The sequence below is a fragment of the Pelodiscus sinensis genome, chromosome 10, assembly GCF_052426305.1.
Source record: "Pelodiscus sinensis isolate ZL-2025 chromosome 10, ASM5242630v1, whole genome shotgun sequence".
Classification (NCBI taxonomy): domain Eukaryota; kingdom Metazoa; phylum Chordata; order Testudines; family Trionychidae; genus Pelodiscus; species Pelodiscus sinensis.
Genome location: NC_143061.1, coordinates 57,258,915 through 57,278,793, shown reverse-complemented (window position 1 = coordinate 57,278,793; position 19,879 = coordinate 57,258,915). Strand labels below are relative to the sequence as shown.

At 58.8% G+C, this 19,879-nt stretch overlaps 2 protein-coding genes across 3 annotated transcripts in view; one reads left to right on the top strand and one right to left on the bottom strand.

Annotated features, from left to right (window-relative positions):
• The window catches only part of SCLY (selenocysteine lyase), a 64,812-nt gene extending 50,300 nt beyond the window's left edge, over nucleotides 1–14,512 (bottom strand). Inside the window, exon 1 of the mRNA XM_089781001.1 lies at nucleotides 14,385–14,512. Coding sequence (XP_089637127.1) covers nucleotides 14,385–14,509 — 125 coding nt within the window. The 5' untranslated portion in view covers nucleotides 14,510–14,512. The remainder of the gene's footprint in view (nucleotides 1–14,384) is intronic.
• Nucleotides 14,499–18,704, top strand: LOC102449010 (uncharacterized). 2 transcript variants are annotated; one of them, XM_075917852.2, is made up of 2 exons: nucleotides 14,499–14,628; nucleotides 16,063–18,704. In XM_075917852.2, the coding sequence occupies exon 2, from the start codon at nucleotides 16,097–16,099 to the stop codon at nucleotides 16,952–16,954; it is 858 nt and encodes a 285-aa protein (XP_075773967.2). In that variant the 5' UTR covers nucleotides 14,499–14,628; nucleotides 16,063–16,096; the 3' UTR covers nucleotides 16,955–18,704. The 2 variants fall into 2 exon arrangements, with proteins under 2 accessions (XP_075773967.2, XP_089637110.1); XM_089780984.1 differs by lacking the exon at nucleotides 14,499–14,628 and adding an exon at nucleotides 14,800–14,971.
• Nucleotides 18,705–19,879: the final 1,175 nt, after the last annotated feature.

The following is a 19,879-nucleotide window of genomic DNA, read 5'->3' as shown; positions in this document are numbered from 1 at the left end:
ACCGGCCGTGCGCTGTGGAATTCAGGCGGCCAGGCAGACAGCTGCAAGCTTCCCGCCAAAGCACCGACACTCTTACAGGGACCGGCCGTGCGCTGTGGAATTCAGGCGGCCAGGCAGACAGCTGCAAGCTTCCCGCCAAAGCACCGACACTCTTACAGAGACCGGCCGTGCGCTGTGGAATTCAGGCGGCCAGGCAGACAGCTGCAAGCTTCCCGCCAAAGCACCGACACTCTTACAGGGACCGGCCGTGCGCTGTGGAATTCAGGCGGCCAGGCAGGCAGCTGCAAGCTTCCCGCCAAAGCACCGACACTCTTACAGGGACCGGCCGTGCGCTGTGGAATTCAGGCGGCCAGGCAGACAGCTGCAAGCTTCCCGCCAAAGCACCGACACTCTTACAGAGACCGGCCGTGCGCTGTGGAATTCAGGCGGCCAGGCAGACAGCTGCAAGCTTCCCGCCAAAGCACCGACACTCTTACAGGGACCGGCCGTGCGCTGTGGAATTCAGGCGGCCAGGCAGACAGCTGCAAGCTTCCCGCCAACGCACCGACACTCTTACAGAGACCGGCCGTGCGCTGTGGAATTCAGGCGGCCAGGCAGACAGCTGCAAGCTTCCCGCCAAAGCACCGACACTCTTACAGGGACCGGCCGTGCGCTGTGGAATTCAGGCGGCCAGGCAGGCAGCTGCAAGCTTCCCGCCAAAGCACCGACACTCTTACAGAGACCGGCCGTGCGCTGTGGAATTCAGGCGGCCAGGCAGGCAGCTGCAAGCTTCCCGCCAAAGCACCGACACTCTTACAGGGACCGGCCGTGCGCTGTGGAATTCAGGCGGCCAGGCAGACAGCTGCAAGCTTCCCGCCAAAGCACCGACACTCTTACAGAGACCGGCCGTGCGCTGTGGAATTCAGGCGGCCAGGCAGACAGCTGCAAGCTTCCCGCCAAAGCACCGACACTCTTACAGAGACCGGCCGTGCGTTGTGGAATTCAGGCGGCCAGGCAGGCAGCTGCAAGCTTCCCGCCAAAGCACCGACACTCTTACAGGGACCGGCCGTGCGCTGTGGAATTCAGGCGGCCAGGCAGGCAGCTGCAAGCTTCCCGCCAAAGCACCGACACTCTTACAGAGACCGGCCGTGCGCTGTGGAATTCAGGCGGCCAGGCAGACAGCTGCAAGCTTCCCGCCAACGCACCGACACTCTTACAGGGACCGGCCGTGCGCTGTGGAATTCAGGCGGCCAGGCAGACAGCTGCAAGCTTCCCGCCAAAGCACCGACACTCTTACAGAGACCGGCCGTGCGTTGTGGAATTCAGGCGGCCAGGCAGACAGCTGCAAGCTTCCCGCCAAAGCACCGACACTCTTACAGGGACCGGCCGTGCGCTGTGGAATTCAGGCGGCCAGGCAGACAGCTGCAAGCTTCCCGCCAAAGCACCGACACTCTTACAGGGACCGGCCGTGCGCTGTGGAATTCAGGCGGCCAGGCAGACAGCTGCAAGCTTCCCGCCAACGCACCGACACTCTTACAGAGACCGGCCGTGCGCTGTGGAATTCAGGCGGCCAGGCAGGCAGCTGCAAGCTTCCCGCCAAAGCACCGACACTCTTACAGGGACCGGCCGTGCGCTGTGGAATTCAGGCGGCCAGGCAGACAGCTGCAAGCTTCCCGCCAAAGCACCGACACTCTTACAGGGACCGGCCGTGCGCTGTGGAATTCAGGCGGCCAGGCAGACAGCTGCAAGCTTCCCGCCAACGCACCGACACTCTTACAGGGACCGGCCGTGCGCTGCGGAATTCAGGCGGCCAGGCAGACAGCTGCAAGCTTCCCGCCAAAGCACCGACACTCTTACAGGGACCGGCCGTGCGCTGTGGAATTCAGGCGGCCAGGCAGACAGCTGCAAGCTTCCCGCCAAAGCACCGACACTCTTACAGGGACCGGCCGTGCGCTGCGGAATTCAGGCGGCCAGGCAGACAGCTGCAAGCTTCCCGCCAAAGCACCGACACTCTTACAGAGACCGGCCGTGCGCTGCGGAATTCAGGCGGCCAGGCAGACAGCTGCAAGCTTCCCGCCAAAGCACCGACACTCTTACAGGGACCGGCCGTGCGCTGCGGAATTCAGGCGGCCAGGCAGACAGCTGCAAGCTTCCCGCCAACGCACCGACACTCTTACAGGGACCGGCCGTGCGCTGTGGAATTCAGGCGGCCAGGCAGACAGCTGCAAGCTTCCCGCCAAAGCACCGACACTCTTACAGAGACCGGCCGTGCGCTGCGGAATTCAGGCGGCCAGGCAGACAGCTGCAAGCTTCCCGCCAAAGCACCGACACTCTTACAGAGACCGGCCGTGCGCTGTGGAATTCAGGCGGCCAGGCAGACAGCTGCAAGCTTCCCGCCAAAGCACCGACACTCTTACAGGGACCGGCCGTGCGCTGTGGAATTCAGGCGGCCAGGCAGACAGCTGCAAGCTTCCCGCCAAAGCACCGACACTCTTACAGGGACCGGCCGTGCGTTGTGGAATTCAGGCGGCCAGGCAGACAGCTGCAAGCTTCCCGCCAAAGCACCGACACTCTTACAGAGACCGGCCGTGCGTTGTGGAATTCAGGCGGCCAGGCAGACAGCTGCAAGCTTCCCGCCAAAGCACCGACACTCTTACAGGGACCGGCCGTGCGCTGTGGAATTCAGGCGGCCAGGCAGACAGCTGCAAGCTTCCCGCCAAAGCACCGACACTCTTACAGGGACCGGCCGTGCGCTGTGGAATTCAGGCGGCCAGGCAGACAGCTGCAAGCTTCCCGCCAACGCACCGACACTCTTACAGGGACCGGCCGTGCGCTGTGGAATTCAGGCGGCCAGGCAGACAGCTGCAAGCTTCCCGCCAAAGCACCGACACTCTTACAGAGACCGGCCGTGCGCTGTGGAATTCAGGCGGCCAGGCAGACAGCTGCAAGCTTCCCGCCAACGCACCGACACTCTTACAGGGACCGGCCGTGCGTTGTGGAATTCAGGCGGCCAGGCAGACAGCTGCAAGCTTCCCGCCAAAGCACCGACACTCTTACAGAGACCGGCCGTGCGCTGTGGAATTCAGGCGGCCAGGCAGACAGCTGCAAGCTTCCCGCCAACGCACCGACACTCTTACAGAGACCGGCCGTGCGCTGTGGAATTCAGGCGGCCAGGCAGACAGCTGCAAGCTTCCCGCCAACGCACCGACACTCTTACAGGGACCGGCCGTGCGCTGTGGAATTCAGGCGGCCAGGCAGACAGCTGCAAGCTTCCCGCCAACGCACCGACACTCTTACAGGGACCGGCCGTGCGTTGTGGAATTCAGGCGGCCAGGCAGACAGCTGCAAGCTTCCCGCCAACGCACCGACACTCTTACAGAGACCGGCCGTGCGCTGTGGAATTCAGGCGGCCAGGCAGACAGCTGCAAGCTTCCCGCCAACGCACCGACACTCTTACAGGGACCGGCCGTGCGCTGTGGAATTCAGGCGGCCAGGCAGGCAGCTGCAAGCTTCCCGCCAAAGCACCGACACTCTTACAGGGACCGGCCGTGCGCTGTGGAATTCAGGCGGCCAGGCAGACAGCTGCAAGCTTCCCGCCAAAGCACCGACACTCTTACAGGGACCGGCCGTGCGCTGTGGAATTCAGGCGGCCAGGCAGACAGCTGCAAGCTTCCCGCCAAAGCACCGACACTCTTACAGGGACCGGCCGTGCGCTGTGGAATTCAGGCGGCCAGGCAGGCAGCTGCAAGCTTCCCGCCAAAGCACCGACACTCTTACAGAGACCGGCCGTGCGTTGTGGAATTCAGGCGGCCAGGCAGACAGCTGCAAGCTTCCCGCCAAAGCACCGACACTCTTACAGGGACCGGCCGTGCGCTGTGGAATTCAGGCGGCCAGGCAGACAGCTGCAAGCTTCCCGCCAAAGCACCGACACTCTTACAGGGACCGGCCGTGCGTTGTGGAATTCAGGCGGCCAGGCAGACAGCTGCAAGCTTCCCGCCAAAGCACCGACACTCTTACAGGGACCGGCCGTGCGCTGTGGAATTCAGGCGGCCAGGCAGACAGCTGCAAGCTTCCCGCCAAAGCACCGACACTCTTACAGGGACCGGCCGTGCGCTGTGGAATTCAGGCGGCCAGGCAGACAGCTGCAAGCTTCCCGCCAAAGCACCGACACTCTTACAGGGACCGGCCGTGCGCTGTGGAATTCAGGCGGCCAGGCAGACAGCTGCAAGCTTCCCGCCAAAGCACCGACACTCTTACAGGGACCGGCCGTGCGTTGTGGAATTCAGGCGGCCAGGCAGACAGCTGCAAGCTTCCCGCCAAAGCACCGACACTCTTACAGGGACCGGCCGTGCGCTGTGGAATTCAGGCGGCCAGGCAGACAGCTGCAAGCTTCCCGCCAAAGCACCGACACTCTTACAGGGACCGGCCGTGCGTTGTGGAATTCAGGCGGCCAGGCAGACAGCTGCAAGCTTCCCGCCAAAGCACCGACACTCTTACAGGGACCGGCCGTGCGCTGTGGAATTCAGGCGGCCAGGCAGACAGCTGCAAGCTTCCCGCCAAAGCACCGACACTCTTACAGGGACCGGCCGTGCGCTGTGGAATTCAGGCGGCCAGGCAGGCAGCTGCAAGCTTCCCGCCAAAGCACCGACACTCTTACAGGGACCGGCCGTGCGCTGTGGAATTCAGGCGGCCAGGCAGACAGCTGCAAGCTTCCCGCCAAAGCACCGACACTCTTACAGGGACCGGCCGTGCGCTGTGGAATTCAGGCGGCCAGGCAGACAGCTGCAAGCTTCCCGCCAAAGCACCGACACTCTTACAGGGACCGGCCGTGCGCTGTGGAATTCAGGCGGCCAGGCAGGCAGCTGCAAGCTTCCCGCCAAAGCACCGACACTCTTACAGAGACCGGCCGTGCGCTGTGGAATTCAGGCGGCCAGGCAGACAGCTGCAAGCTTCCCGCCAACGCACCGACACTCTTACAGGGACCGGCCGTGCGCTGTGGAATTCAGGCGGCCAGGCAGACAGCTGCAAGCTTCCCGCCAAAGCACCGACACTCTTACAGGGACCGGCCGTGCGTTGTGGAATTCAGGCGGCCAGGCAGACAGCTGCAAGCTTCCCGCCAAAGCACCGACACTCTTACAGGGACCGGCCGTGCGTTGTGGAATTCAGGCGGCCAGGCAGACAGCTGCAAGCTTCCCGCCAAAGCACCGACACTCTTACAGGGACCGGCCGTGCGCTGTGGAATTCAGGCGGCCAGGCAGACAGCTGCAAGCTTCCCGCCAACGCACCGACACTCTTACAGGGACCGGCCGTGCGCTGTGGAATTCAGGCGGCCAGGCAGACAGCTGCAAGCTTCCCGCCAAAGCACCGACACTCTTACAGGGACCGGCCGTGCGCTGTGGAATTCAGGCGGCCAGGCAGACAGCTGCAAGCTTCCCGCCAAAGCACCGACACTCTTACAGAGACCGGCCGTGCGCTGTGGAATTCAGGCGGCCAGGCAGGCAGCTGCAAGCTTCCCGCCAAAGCACCGACACTCTTACAGAGACCGGCCGTGCGCTGTGGAATTCAGGCGGCCAGGCAGACAGCTGCAAGCTTCCCGCCAAAGCACCGACACTCTTACAGGGACCGGCCGTGCGTTGTGGAATTCAGGCGGCCAGGCAGGCAGCTGCAAGCTTCCCGCCAAAGCACCGACACTCTTACAGAGACCGGCCGTGCGCTGCGGAATTCAGGCGGCCAGGCAGGCAGCTGCAAGCTTCCCGCCAACGCACCGACACTCTTACAGAGACCGGCCGTGCGCTGTGGAATTCAGGCGGCCAGGCAGACAGCTGCAAGCTTCCCGCCAAAGCACCGACACTCTTACAGGGACCGGCCGTGCGCTGTGGAATTCAGGCGGCCAGGCAGGCAGCTGCAAGCTTCCCGCCAAAGCACCGACACTCTTACAGAGACCGGCCGTGCGCTGTGGAATTCAGGCGGCCAGGCAGGCAGCTGCAAGCTTCCCGCCAAAGCACCGACACTCTTACAGGGACCGGCCGTGCGCTGTGGAATTCAGGCGGCCAGGCAGGCAGCTGCAAGCTTCCCGCCAAAGCACCGACACTCTTACAGAGACCGGCCGTGCGCTGTGGAATTCAGGCGGCCAGGCAGACAGCTGCAAGCTTCCCGCCAAAGCACCGACACTCTTACAGGGACCGGCCGTGCGCTGTGGAATTCAGGCGGCCAGGCAGACAGCTGCAAGCTTCCCGCCAAAGCACCGACACTCTTACAGAGACCGGCCGTGCGCTGTGGAATTCAGGCGGCCAGGCAGACAGCTGCAAGCTTCCCGCCAAAGCACCGACACTCTTACAGGGACCGGCCGTGCGCTGTGGAATTCAGGCGGCCAGGCAGACAGCTGCAAGCTTCCCGCCAAAGCACCGACACTCTTACAGGGACCGGCCGTGCGCTGTGGAATTCAGGCGGCCAGGCAGACAGCTGCAAGCTTCCCGCCAACGCACCGACACTCTTACAGGGACCGGCCGTGCGCTGTGGAATTCAGGCGGCCAGGCAGGCAGCTGCAAGCTTCCCGCCAAAGCACCGACACTCTTACAGAGACCGGCCGTGCGCTGTGGAATTCAGGCGGCCAGGCAGACAGCTGCAAGCTTCCCGCCAAAGCACCGACACTCTTACAGGGACCGGCCGTGCGCTGTGGAATTCAGGCGGCCAGGCAGACAGCTGCAAGCTTCCCGCCAAAGCACCGACACTCTTACAGAGACCGGCCGTGCGCTGTGGAATTCAGGCGGCCAGGCAGACAGCTGCAAGCTTCCCGCCAAAGCACCGACACTCTTACAGAGACCGGCCGTGCGTTGTGGAATTCAGGCGGCCAGGCAGGCAGCTGCAAGCTTCCCGCCAAAGCACCGACACTCTTACAGGGACCGGCCGTGCGCTGTGGAATTCAGGCGGCCAGGCAGACAGCTGCAAGCTTCCCGCCAAAGCACCGACACTCTTACAGGGACCGGCCGTGCGCTGTGGAATTCAGGCGGCCAGGCAGACAGCTGCAAGCTTCCCGCCAACGCACCGACACTCTTACAGGGACCGGCCGTGCGCTGTGGAATTCAGGCGGCCAGGCAGACAGCTGCAAGCTTCCCGCCAAAGCACCGACACTCTTACAGGGACCGGCCGTGCGCTGTGGAATTCAGGCGGCCAGGCAGACAGCTGCAAGCTTCCCGCCAACGCACCGACACTCTTACAGGGACCGGCCGTGCGCTGTGGAATTCAGGCGGCCAGGCAGACAGCTGCAAGCTTCCCGCCAAAGCACCGACACTCTTACAGGGACCGGCCGTGCGCTGTGGAATTCAGGCGGCCAGGCAGACAGCTGCAAGCTTCCCGCCAAAGCACCGACACTCTTACAGAGACCGGCCGTGCGCTGTGGAATTCAGGCGGCCAGGCAGACAGCTGCAAGCTTCCCGCCAACGCACCGACACTCTTACAGGGACCGGCCGTGCGCTGTGGAATTCAGGCGGCCAGGCAGACAGCTGCAAGCTTCCCGCCAACGCACCGACACTCTTACAGGGACCGGCCGTGCGCTGTGGAATTCAGGCGGCCAGGCAGACAGCTGCAAGCTTCCCGCCAACGCACCGACACTCTTACAGAGACCGGCCGTGCGCTGTGGAATTCAGGCGGCCAGGCAGACAGCTGCAAGCTTCCCGCCAACGCACCGACACTCTTACAGAGTCCGGCCGTGCGCTGTGGAATTCAGGCGGCCAGGCAGGCAGCTGCAAGCTTCCCGCCAAAGCACCGACACTCTTACAGGGACCGGCCGTGCGTTGTGGAATTCAGGCGGCCAGGCAGACAGCTGCAAGCTTCCCGCCAAAGCACCGACACTCTTACAGGGACCGGCCGTGCGCTGTGGAATTCAGGCGGCCAGGCAGGCAGCTGCAAGCTTCCCGCCAAAGCACCGACACTCTTACAGGGACCGGCCGTGCGCTGTGGAATTCAGGCGGCCAGGCAGGCAGCTGCAAGCTTCCCGCCAAAGCACCGACACTCTTACAGAGACCGGCCGTGCGTTGTGGAATTCAGGCGGCCAGGCAGACAGCTGCAAGCTTCCCGCCAAAGCACCGACACTCTTACAGGGACCGGCCGTGCGCTGTGGAATTCAGGCGGCCAGGCAGACAGCTGCAAGCTTCCCGCCAAAGCACCGACACTCTTACAGGGACCGGCCGTGCGTTGTGGAATTCAGGCGGCCAGGCAGACAGCTGCAAGCTTCCCGCCAAAGCACCGACACTCTTACAGGGACCGGCCGTGCGCTGTGGAATTCAGGCGGCCAGGCAGACAGCTGCAAGCTTCCCGCCAAAGCACCGACACTCTTACAGGGACCGGCCGTGCGCTGTGGAATTCAGGCGGCCAGGCAGACAGCTGCAAGCTTCCCGCCAAAGCACCGACACTCTTACAGGGACCGGCCGTGCGCTGTGGAATTCAGGCGGCCAGGCAGACAGCTGCAAGCTTCCCGCCAAAGCACCGACACACTTACAGGGACCGGCCGTGCGTTGTGGAATTCAGGCGGCCAGGCAGACAGCTGCAAGCTTCCCGCCAACGCACCGACACTCTTACAGGGACCGGCCGTGCGCTGTGGAATTCAGGCGGCCAGGCAGACAGCTGCAAGCTTCCCGCCAAAGCACCGACACACTTACAGGGACCGGCCGTGCGTTGTGGAATTCAGGCGGCCAGGCTGACAGCTGCAAGCTTCCCGCCAAAGCACCGACACTCTTACAGAGACCGGCCGTGCGCTGTGGAATTCAGGCGGCCAGGCAGACAGCTGCAAGCTTCCCACCAAAGCACCGACACTCTTACAGGGACCGGCCGTGCGCTGTGGAATTCAGGCGGCCAGGCAGGCAGCTGCAAGCTTCCCGCCAAAGCACCGACACTCTTACAGGGACCGGCCGTGCGCTGTGGAATTCAGGCGGCCAGGCAGACAGCTGCAAGCTTCCCGCCAAAGCACCGACACTCTTACAGGGACCGGCCGTGCGCTGTGGAATTCAGGCGGCCAGGCAGACAGCTGCAAGCTTCCCGCCAAAGCACCGACACACTTACAGGGACCGGCCGTGCGTTGTGGAATTCAGGCGGCCAGGCAGGCAGCTGCAAGCTTCCCGCCAAAGCACCGACACTCTTACAGAGACCGGCCGTGCGCTGTGGAATTCAGGCGGCCAGGCAGACAGCTGCAAGCTTCCCGCCAAAGCACCGACACTCTTACAGAGACCGGCCGTGCGCTGTGGAATTCAGGCGGCCAGGCAGACAGCTGCAAGCTTCCCGCCAAAGCACCGACACTCTTACAGGGACCGGCCGTGCGTTGTGGAATTCAGGCGGCCAGGCAGACAGCTGCAAGCTTCCCGCCAACGCACCGACACTCTTACAGAGACCGGCCGTGCGTTGTGGAATTCAGGCGGCCAGGCAGACAGCTGCAAGCTTCCCGCCAAAGCACCGACACTCTTACAGGGACCGGCCGTGTGCTGTGGAATTCAAGCGGCCAGGCAGACAGCTGCAAGCTTCCCGCCAAAGCACCGACACTCTTACAGAGACCGGCCGTGCGTTGTGGAATTCAGGCGGCCAGGCAGACAGCTGCAAGCTTCCCGCCAAAGCACCGACACTCTTACAGGGACCGGCCGTGCGCTGTGGAATTCAGGCGGCCAGGCAGACAGCTGCAAGCTTCCCGCCAAAGCACCGACACTCTTACAGGGACCGGCCGTGCGCTGTGGAATTCAGGCGGCCAGGCAGACAGCTGCAAGCTTCCCGCCAAAGCACCGACACACTTACAGGGACCGGCCGTGCGTTGTGGAATTCAGGCGGCCAGGCAGACAGCTGCAAGCTTCCCGCCAACGCACCGACACTCTTACAGGGACCGGCCGTGCGCTGTGGAATTCAGGCGGCCAGGCAGACAGCTGCAAGCTTCCCGCCAAAGCACCGACACACTTACAGGGACCGGCCGTGCGTTGTGGAATTCAGGCGGCCAGGCTGACAGCTGCAAGCTTCCCGCCAAAGCACCGACACTCTTACAGAGACCGGCCGTGCGCTGTGGAATTCAGGCGGCCAGGCAGACAGCTGCAAGCTTCCCACCAAAGCACCGACACTCTTACAGGGACCGGCCGTGCGCTGTGGAATTCAGGCGGCCAGGCAGGCAGCTGCAAGCTTCCCGCCAAAGCACCGACACTCTTACAGGGACCGGCCGTGCGCTGTGGAATTCAGGCGGCCAGGCAGACAGCTGCAAGCTTCCCGCCAAAGCACCGACACTCTTACAGGGACCGGCCGTGCGCTGTGGAATTCAGGCGGCCAGGCAGACAGCTGCAAGCTTCCCGCCAAAGCACCGACACACTTACAGGGACCGGCCGTGCGTTGTGGAATTCAGGCGGCCAGGCAGGCAGCTGCAAGCTTCCCGCCAAAGCACCGACACTCTTACAGAGACCGGCCGTGCGCTGTGGAATTCAGGCGGCCAGGCAGACAGCTGCAAGCTTCCCGCCAAAGCACCGACACTCTTACAGAGACCGGCCGTGCGCTGTGGAATTCAGGCGGCCAGGCAGACAGCTGCAAGCTTCCCGCCAAAGCACCGACACTCTTACAGGGACCGGCCGTGCGTTGTGGAATTCAGGCGGCCAGGCAGACAGCTGCAAGCTTCCCGCCAACGCACCGACACTCTTACAGGGACCGGCCGTGCGTTGTGGAATTCAGGCGGCCAGGCAGACAGCTGCAAGCTTCCCGCCAAAGCACCGACACTCTTACAGGGACCGGCCGTGCGCTGTGGAATTCAGGCGGCCAGGCAGACAGCTGCAAGCTTCCCGCCAACGCACCGACACTCTTACACGGGACCGGCCGTGCGCTGTGGAATTCAGGCGGCCAGGCAGACAGCTGCAAGCTTCCCGCCAAAGCACCGACACTCTTACAGGGACCGGCCGTGCGCTGTGGAATTCAGGCGGCCAGGCAGGCAGCTGCAAGCTTCCCGCCAAAGCACCGACACTCTTACAGAGACCGGCCGTGCGCTGTGGAATTCAGGCGGCCAGACAGGCAGCTGCAAGCTTCCCGCCAAAGCACCGACACTCTTACAGAGACCGGCCGTGCGCTGTGGAATTCAGGCGGCCAGGCAGACAGCTGCAAGCTTCCCGCCAAAGCACCGACACTCTTACAGGGACCGGCCGTGCGTTGTGGAATTCAGGCGGCCAGGCAGGCAGCTGCAAGCTTCCCGCCAAAGCACCGACACTCTTACAGAGACCGGCCGTGCGTTGTGGAATTCAGGCGGCCAGGCAGGCAGCTGCAAGCTTCCCGCCAACGCACCGACACTCTTACAGAGACCGGCCGTGCGCTGTGGAATTCAGGCGGCCAGGCAGACAGCTGCAAGCTTCCCGCCAAAGCACCGACACTCTTACAGGGACCGGCCGTGCGCTGTGGAATTCAGGCGGCCAGGCAGGCAGCTGCAAGCTTCCCGCCAAAGCACCGACACTCTTACAGGGACCGGCCGTGCGCTGTGGAATTCAGGCGGCCAGGCAGGCAGCTGCAAGCTTCCCGCCAACGCACCGACACTCTTACAGGGACCGGCCGTGCGCTGTGGAATTCAGGCGGCCAGGCAGGCAGCTGCAAGCTTCCCGCCAACGCACCGACACTCTTACAGGGACCGGCCGTGCGTTGTGGAATTCAGGCGGCCAGGCAGGCAGCTGCAAGCTTCCCGCCAAAGCACCGACACTCTTACAGAGACCGGCCGTGCGTTGTGGAATTCAGGCGGCCAGGCAGGCAGCTGCAAGCTTCCCGCCAACGCACCGACACTCTTACAGAGACCGGCCGTGCGCTGTGGAATTCAGGCGGCCAGGCAGACAGCTGCAAGCTTCCCGCCAAAGCACCGACACTCTTACAGGGACCGGCCGTGCGCTGTGGAATTCAGGCGGCCAGGCAGACAGCTGCAAGCTTCCCGCCCAAGCACCGACACTCTTACAGGGACCGGCCGTGCGCTGTGGAATTCAGGCGGCCAGGCAGGCAGCTGCAAGCTTCCCGCCAAAGCACCGACACTCTTACAGGGACCGGCCGTGCGCTGTGGAATTCAGGCGGCCAGGCAGGCAGCTGCAAGCTTCCCGCCAAAGCACCGACACTCTTACAGAGACCGGCCGTGCGCTGTGGAATTCAGGCGGCCAGGCAGGCAGCTGCAAGCTTCCCGCCAACGCACCGACACTCTTACAGGGACCGGCCGTGCGCTGTGGAATTCAGACGGCCAGGCAGACAGCTGCAAGCTTCCCGCCAAAGCACCGACACTCTTACAGGGACCGGCCGTGCGCTGTGGAATTCAGACGGCCAGGCAGACAGCTGCAAGCTTCCCGCCAAAGCACCGACACTCTTACAGAGACCGGCCGTGCGCTGTGGAATTCAGGCGGCCAGGCAGACAGCTGGAAGCTTCCCGCCAAAGCACCGACACTCTTACAGAGACCGGCCGTGCGCTGTGGAATTCAGGCGGCCAGGCAGACAGCTGGAAGCTTCCCGCCAAAGCACCGACACTCTTACAGAGACCGGCCGTGCGCTGTGGAATTCAGGCGGCCAGGCAGACAGCTGGAAGCTTCCCGCCAAAGCACCGACACTCTTACAGAGTCCGGCCGTGCGCTGTGGAATTCAGGCGGCCAGGCAGGCAGCTGCAAGCTTCCCGCCAAAGCACCGACACTCTTACAGAGACCGGCCGTGCGCTGTGGAATTCAGGCGGCCAGGCAGGCAGCTGCAAGCTTCCCGCCAAAGCACCGACACTCTTACAGGGACCGGCCGTGCGCTGTGGAATTCAGGCGGCCAGGCAGGCAGCTGCAAGCTTCCCGCCAAAGCACCGACACTCTTACAGAGACCGGCCGTGCGCTGTGGAATTCAGGCGGCCAGGCAGACAGCTGCAAGCTTCCCGCCAAAGCACCGACACTCTTACAGAGACCGGCCGTGCGCTGTGGAATTCAGGCGGCCAGGCAGACAGCTGGAAGCTTCCCGCCAAAGCACCGACACTCTTACAGAGACCGGCCGTGCGCTGTGGAATTCAGGCGGCCAGGCAGACAGCTGGAAGCTTCCCGCCAAAGCACCGACACTCTTACAGAGTCCGGCCGTGCGCTGTGGAATTCAGGCGGCCAGGCAGACAGCTGCAAGCTTCCCGCCAAAGCACCGACACTCTTACAGAGACCGGCCGTGCGCTGTGGAATTCAGGCGGCCAGGCAGACAGCTGCAAGCTTCCCGCCAAAGCACCGACACTCTTACAGAGACCGGCCGTGCGCTGTGGAATTCAGGCGGCCAGGCAGACAGCTGGAAGCTTCCCGCCAAAGCACCGACACTCTTACAGAGACCGGCCGTGCGCTGTGGAATTCAGGCGGCCAGGCAGACAGCTGGAAGCTTCCCGCCAAAGCACCGACACTCTTACAGAGTCCGGCCGTGCGCTGTGGAATTCAGGCGGCCAGGCAGGCAGCTGCAAGCTTCCCGCCAAAGCACCGACACTCTTACAGAGACCGGCCGTGCGCTGTGGAATTCAGGCGGCCAGGCAGGCAGCTGCAAGCTTCCCGCCAAAGCACCGACACTCTTACAGAGACCGGCCGTGCGCTGTGGAATTCAGGCGGCCAGGCAGACAGCTGCAAGCTTCCCGCCAAAGCACCGACACTCTTACAGGGACCGGCCGTGCGCTGTGGAATTCAGGCGGCCAGGCAGGCAGCTGCAAGCTTCCCGCCAAAGCACCGACACTCTTACAGGGACCGGCCGTGCATTGTGGAATTCAGGCGGCCAGGCAGACAGCTGCAAGCTTCCCGCCAACGCACCGACACTCTTACAGGGACCGGCCGTGCGCTGTGGAATTCAGGCGGCCAGGCAGACAGCTGCAAGCTTCCCGCCAAAGCACCGACACTCTTACACGGACCGGCCGTGCGTTGTGGAATTCAGGCGGCCAGGCAGACAGCTGCAAGCTTCCCGCCAAAGCACCGACACTCTTACAGAGACCGGCCGTGCGTTGTGGAATTCAGGCGGCCAGGCAGACAGCTGCAAGCTTCCCGCCAAAGCACCGACACTCTTAGAGAGACCGGCCGTGCGCTGTGGAATTCAGGCGGCCAGGCAGACAGCTGCAAGCTTCCCGCCAACGTGCCGACACTCTTACACGGACCGGCCGTGCGCTGTGGAATTCAGGCGGCCAGGCAGACAGCTGCAAGCTTCCCGCCAAAGCACCGACACTCTTACAGAGACCGGCCGTGCGCTGTGGAATTCAGGCGGCCAGGCAGGCAGCTGCAAGCTTCCCGCCAACGCAGCGGATTTAGTGGGAAGCGGCCGGTCTAGCCCCGTCAAACAGGCGGAGCACTGGGGCCAGAGGGACCCGCCGCCCAGGGCCCAGCCTCACGCAGACCGACCGTTAACACCCGCGCGCCAGCCAATCAGCTCCGCGCGGGGCCTGGCTGCCTCGCGCTCACCCGTCGCCTACGGCCAGGTCTGTCCCACCTGCGCACCGAGGGGGCGGGGCACGTGGCCCAGCTTCGGGAGGCCGACCCACCCCGGCGATAGAATCGGGCGGAAAGACAGGCGAGGCAGACACCATCGAGGTCACGGGGGGCGGAGCGAGAGTAGCATTTCCGGTTTAGGCTATAGAGAGGCTGCTGGAAGACACAACTCCCGGAAGGGCGTGGGCTCGCGGCGCCCGTTTCCAAGATGGCGGAGGTAATCTACTCTGGCTGCGGCCCTCTCCCTGGCCGCGCAGAGCCCTCGCGAAGAGGGCGGGGAGACCCGTTGGGATGGGTCGGGGGCTGTGACGCCCTGGGCACTGCGGGGGGGCTGAGGCCGGGGCCAGCCTGGCGCGCGCGGCAGTTGCCAGGGGTCCCGAGCCGGGCTGCGGCCAGGGGGGCGGCGGAGGCTGCAGAGCGCTCCAGGCAGCCGGGTAGCAGCTCGCGCGCTGCCTGCGCTCACGGGGGGAGACGGAGACCGACGCGGTCACCATTGGCAGCACGGGCAGTCGGCGAAGCGCCCTGGTCTGCTGCGAGTCCCCAGCGCTGCCTGCCTGCCTGTGAGCGCTTCCTTCAGGCGGCCCACGCTCACTAACGGGCTCTGCGGAGATACAGTCTAAGCCAGTGTTTCCCCATTGGTGGCTTTGTTTGCTTGATAAACTTTACCCTGGCAATCCTGAAGGTTGCTTGAAATTCTTTTAAGCTGAAAGGATTCTATGGCCAAATAAAATTGGGAAACGCTGGTCTAAGCTAACAACCCCAAGCATGAATTTCTGGCCAATTTCCCTCCTCCTAGCAATGACCTCCAGAGTATGCAGTCTCCTGTTAAATGTTACCCTCTGCCCATGACCCACTCAGTTAATCCTCATCTTTGAAATCCCCAAGTCCTGGCCACCAGGTGTCCCAGACTGAGCTAACTGGCTCCCCAGCTATAAGTACAGGTGCCAAATCATGACTTATAGTTGATGAACCAAATAATGCTGATTGACACCATCTTTTTCCTCATTTGGGCTCCAGCAGGGCCAAAGAAAAAGTGCCCAACTATATCTCATTAGGGCTCTGCTTTGGAGCAACAGCACCTTTTTACAATGATTAATAATTTTTGCAAAAGATTAAATACTGTCAATTGAGGGTGTTCAGGGCCATATCCTGGGGGTATATTGTGGTGCAAATGGGGATTGGATACTTTAGGGGTAGCTGTTGGATGATGTCGCCAGGATGCATTTTAAAAGAATAAGAGTGAGGGATGGGCCTTTGAGATAATGGCACATCCATTACACGTGCATCCGTTTAAGTGTGAATGCAAGGTAAAGCTTTGACTTTTTCAGAGTGTATATTGTATAGCCACTCTGTGCTTCAGAAGTTGAAACAATGAGTTGAGCTTTTGTAATATGGAAGAGCTATAGTTTAGGAAATTCAGTCCAAGAAATGGTAAAACTAACCAAATAAGCTTTTTTATGCAATGTTAAATGTCCCGATGATCTGTATAAATATTTTAGTGTAGACATCTGGATGGACTGATCTAAGAGATTACCCAGCATGTGTGTACACTATGTTTTAGAACATCTCCACCCTCCCCCAGCTTGTTCCGATGTTTGTTCTTGCTGCAGAAATGTCATTTATCTAATTTTGAGTTTCATCTTATTTTCAGGTTGTTAAAATTACAAGAGGATAAGAAAGTAGTGATGGAGCCATTGGATACGGGGGCTAAAGCAAAGAAAACTCTAGGAAATGTTGACTATATAGAGTCATCAGAATTTTCTCAAGGAATGCTGCCTACAAATAAGGATGTTATTCAAAACATGTTGTATCTGTTGCAGCCCAAAAGAGCTGGGCAAGCACAAAGGTCAAAAGAAGATGCAGCCCAATTACTTGCTGAACTTCTGCAGAAACACTGGTTGTTTTGCAACTTACATACCATAGCAACAAAACATATAAAGAAGAATATTCTCAAAATATATGAGGAATTCACAAAACTCCATCAAACCAGGAAGCAAAGACAAAATCAGTCATTTACAGAGAAAGCAGATCTATTCAACAGGCGGACAGAACAGCTCTTTGACATATTTTGTACAGACACAGTGATAAGAAATGAGCTGGAACAATATAGTGGTATAAAAATGACAGAGACTGAGTGGAAATTTCTTGAAGACCAAAGAAGCGAAAGAAAAATGTACCATAAAGATTTCATAGACAAAAAAGAAATTAAGATGATGGAAAATAGAAAAGTACGGTGCCTGGAACATGTGAAAAAAAATGAAGAAAAAGCAGCAAGAGGAGTCAAAGAAGAGACTTACAAAACTAGTAAGTCAGATGAAGGTCTGAGTGTAAATGAATCCTATGTTGTAGAAGAGGAGGATGAGGAAGGTGTTAAAGATTTTTCATTTAAGGGGAAAAGAAAGCGTCAGTGTTCTGCATGGACTGCTAGCTCACCATCATCAGCTGGTCATACTGTGCCTGTTGAATGTCAACATATATGCATGAGCATCAGGAAAGTTAGGCCTGGGTTTTATGAGACTGTTGACAAGTTTGAAAACTGCTAGTGCACATCAGCCTCCGCTAATAAAAGTTAGCAACAACATGTTTTAAAAGATCTTGAAATACTATGATCATTTGGAAGTCACTGATGTAGATATTCTAACAGCATTCAGAAACATTGGAGGCAACAGCACTGAAGTAATGAGATTGGCAGAAGCTGTAAAAGATTTAAATCCAAAGGAAAAAAGTTATTATATGATCAAGGTTATGGAGCAGTACAAGTGTCTAAATCAAAGGCTCTAAAACCTAGACTTTTTTAGGAAATCTCCCACTATTGTAGCTCCACCAGTAGTAGGTTAATAGTGTTGAAGAGCTGTTTTAAAGTGCAGATGCTCAGCAGTTACAACTCCCATTAAATTCACTGGGACTTGGGGATGTTGAGCACCTCTTAGAACCAGTCACTTTGGGGAGCTTACTGTTTAAGTTTGCAGCACCTGCTCCCTGAGAAGGACTCTACAGTTTTGGAGACTAATTTTACTAAAAAAGTGCTGCCTTGTTTGAAAAGACAGACATTATGGACTTCCATGGTTTTTACAGTGTAAAAATTGTGATGAATTTATGATTCTACATACTGTAGTAACAAAACATTGATTTAAAATATTCTTGTAGTTCCCTGATTCAGAGTTAAATTTGTACTCTGGAATGTATGAAGCTTAAACAAGACCCTATAAAGCACTAATATTTTATCTACATTGAAGATTAAAGAGAGAAATGGTGGGGGTTACATATTGCATTAGCACTGTCAGAGGAAGGGTTTGATAATCAGTTGCTCTATCCTCTTAGGATGTAAAGGAGGAAAATAGCCCTCCAAATGTATGGGTCTCAAATGTTATATAGAAGCAGGGGCATTAAACTCCAGAAGGGTGTGGGATGAGTTGCCACCTGCTATACCTAGTGCACCTGTACTTCCAGCTGGACCTGCTGAGCAAGACCCTCTGCCAGTGCACACACACAGATAGGGACACATGCAGCTGCAGAAAGATAGATGCTGAAATCAGTACTGGTTGAACCTCTCTAGTCCGGCAACATCGGCAGTGTGGCACATAGATGCTGACTTGATGGGTGCTTCAAAGCTGGAGCACACACAGGAAAAAATGGTGCAGACTGGAGCACCCACTGGCACAAGCTCTTCGCCTGCTCGTCCTGTCCTACATCTCTTGCATGCTGGCAGCTCCCTGCTCACCTATTCTTCCCAAGTGCCATGAATCAGCTCCAGGAATTCAAGCTCCAGGAGGGGAGCAGGGATAGGGCACAGCTGGGGGAGAAGGCAAAGAAGAAGTGTAAGGGGAGGGATTTTGTCTATTCTCACTTTCCCAGGCTGAAACGCTGAGTGGCAACAGGGGCTGGGAGCTGGGATATAGGCTGCCATCAGAGCCCCTGGTAAAGGGCCGACAGCCACGACCCTGGGTGGCAGCAGAGGAACTGGCATCCAGAACCCTGGGGCCAGCAGCTGGGACACTCGTGCTGACATAGTTAGTTCCTGTTAGTTCTGTGAGTCCAGCATCTGTTAATGGGGACTAATAGTAAAATTGCTAATTATCTTTGTTCAGGAACTGCTTTGAAATCCCACTCCTATCGGGTACCTACTTAAATTAGTATTAATGTTACATTTCAAATTTACATGGAATAATGAAAAGTTGCTGGTACTGTGTAGGAGGCAATGGCCTTGTGTCTCAAGCTCAAGTATATGTATCTACATTATGTCTCTCAAAGGATGCAGCTGTCTGCCTTTCTTAATAAACTACTTAATCTCTATTGGTTACTCAGTTAATTTTCACATAAATAACTGCTAAGGTCCCTTGAGGATTTATTCCAAAATATTAACCAAACTCAGTGCAGTAAACATAGTTCTACTTTTTTTCATTAAAATTTAAAAATTAATTATTTGCATGCCTCATTTAAATTAGGGATGATAGTAAGTGGTTGACTGTTCAATACCTGATAAGTATAAGCTTATTGGGTAGTCAAGTGGAATACCCAGCTTCCTCTGTATGAGAGGCCACAAGGAGGGGGCAAACAGGAGCCGGTGCCCCCAGCACTACCTCTGTGGTGCTGCCTGCCCCCTCGAGGGAGGGAGAAATGGGGAAGGCTCCTGGGAAGCAGTCTCTGCCTGAGGCAGGCTGAGGCTTGCCATGAACAGGGGCTACTGCTGCCAAGCAGCCCCTGTTCTCGGTGGCCGGGGCTGCTGTCACCACGAACAGAAGCTGCTGGATTTGGCACAAGCTGGGACCGAGCAGTCCTGGCTTGTGCTCATCCGGAACACTGCACCTCTTCATTTTAAACGTAAGGGCCCTGCAGCTTTTACAACATTTAAAGTGCAGAGCTGCAGCATGGGTGGCTCCTGGAGCCAGTGCGAGCCAGGATTCTCAGATCCAGTTCCAGCTGGCTCTGGGAGCTACCTCCACTACAGCTCTGCAGAGAAGCCCTTTATCAACTAATTGTGTAGTCGATACAAATATCGACTACATGATTATCCAGATAACAGCAATTTAACATCCTTAACTTAAACTTCTGGCCTTCAAGACCTGAGATATAGTAAACCTTAAATCCACCATTGGGCACTCAGATCAGCAGCACTGCTTGAGCACTGGACCAGGACCAAATGTGGCCAGTCTCGGAACAAACACTTTTATAGTGCTTCGATAATGTTTATAGTTTGTGGGCGAGAAGGTGCCATCAGACCATCTAGACCAGGGGGCTCAAACTCACGGCCCGTGGGCCATCTACAGGCTGCAGCATATTTGCAATCCAGCCTGAAGATGTGCCATGAGTTTGAGACCCCTGATCTAATCTAATGCCTTATAAATCACAGGCCATTAAATTTCATCCAGTGACCCTTGCACAGAGTCCAATAATGTGACTATGGCCTATCTTCCAGAAAGGCATCCATTCTTAATTTGGAGACATCAAGACCTCCCATTTCTTTGCTA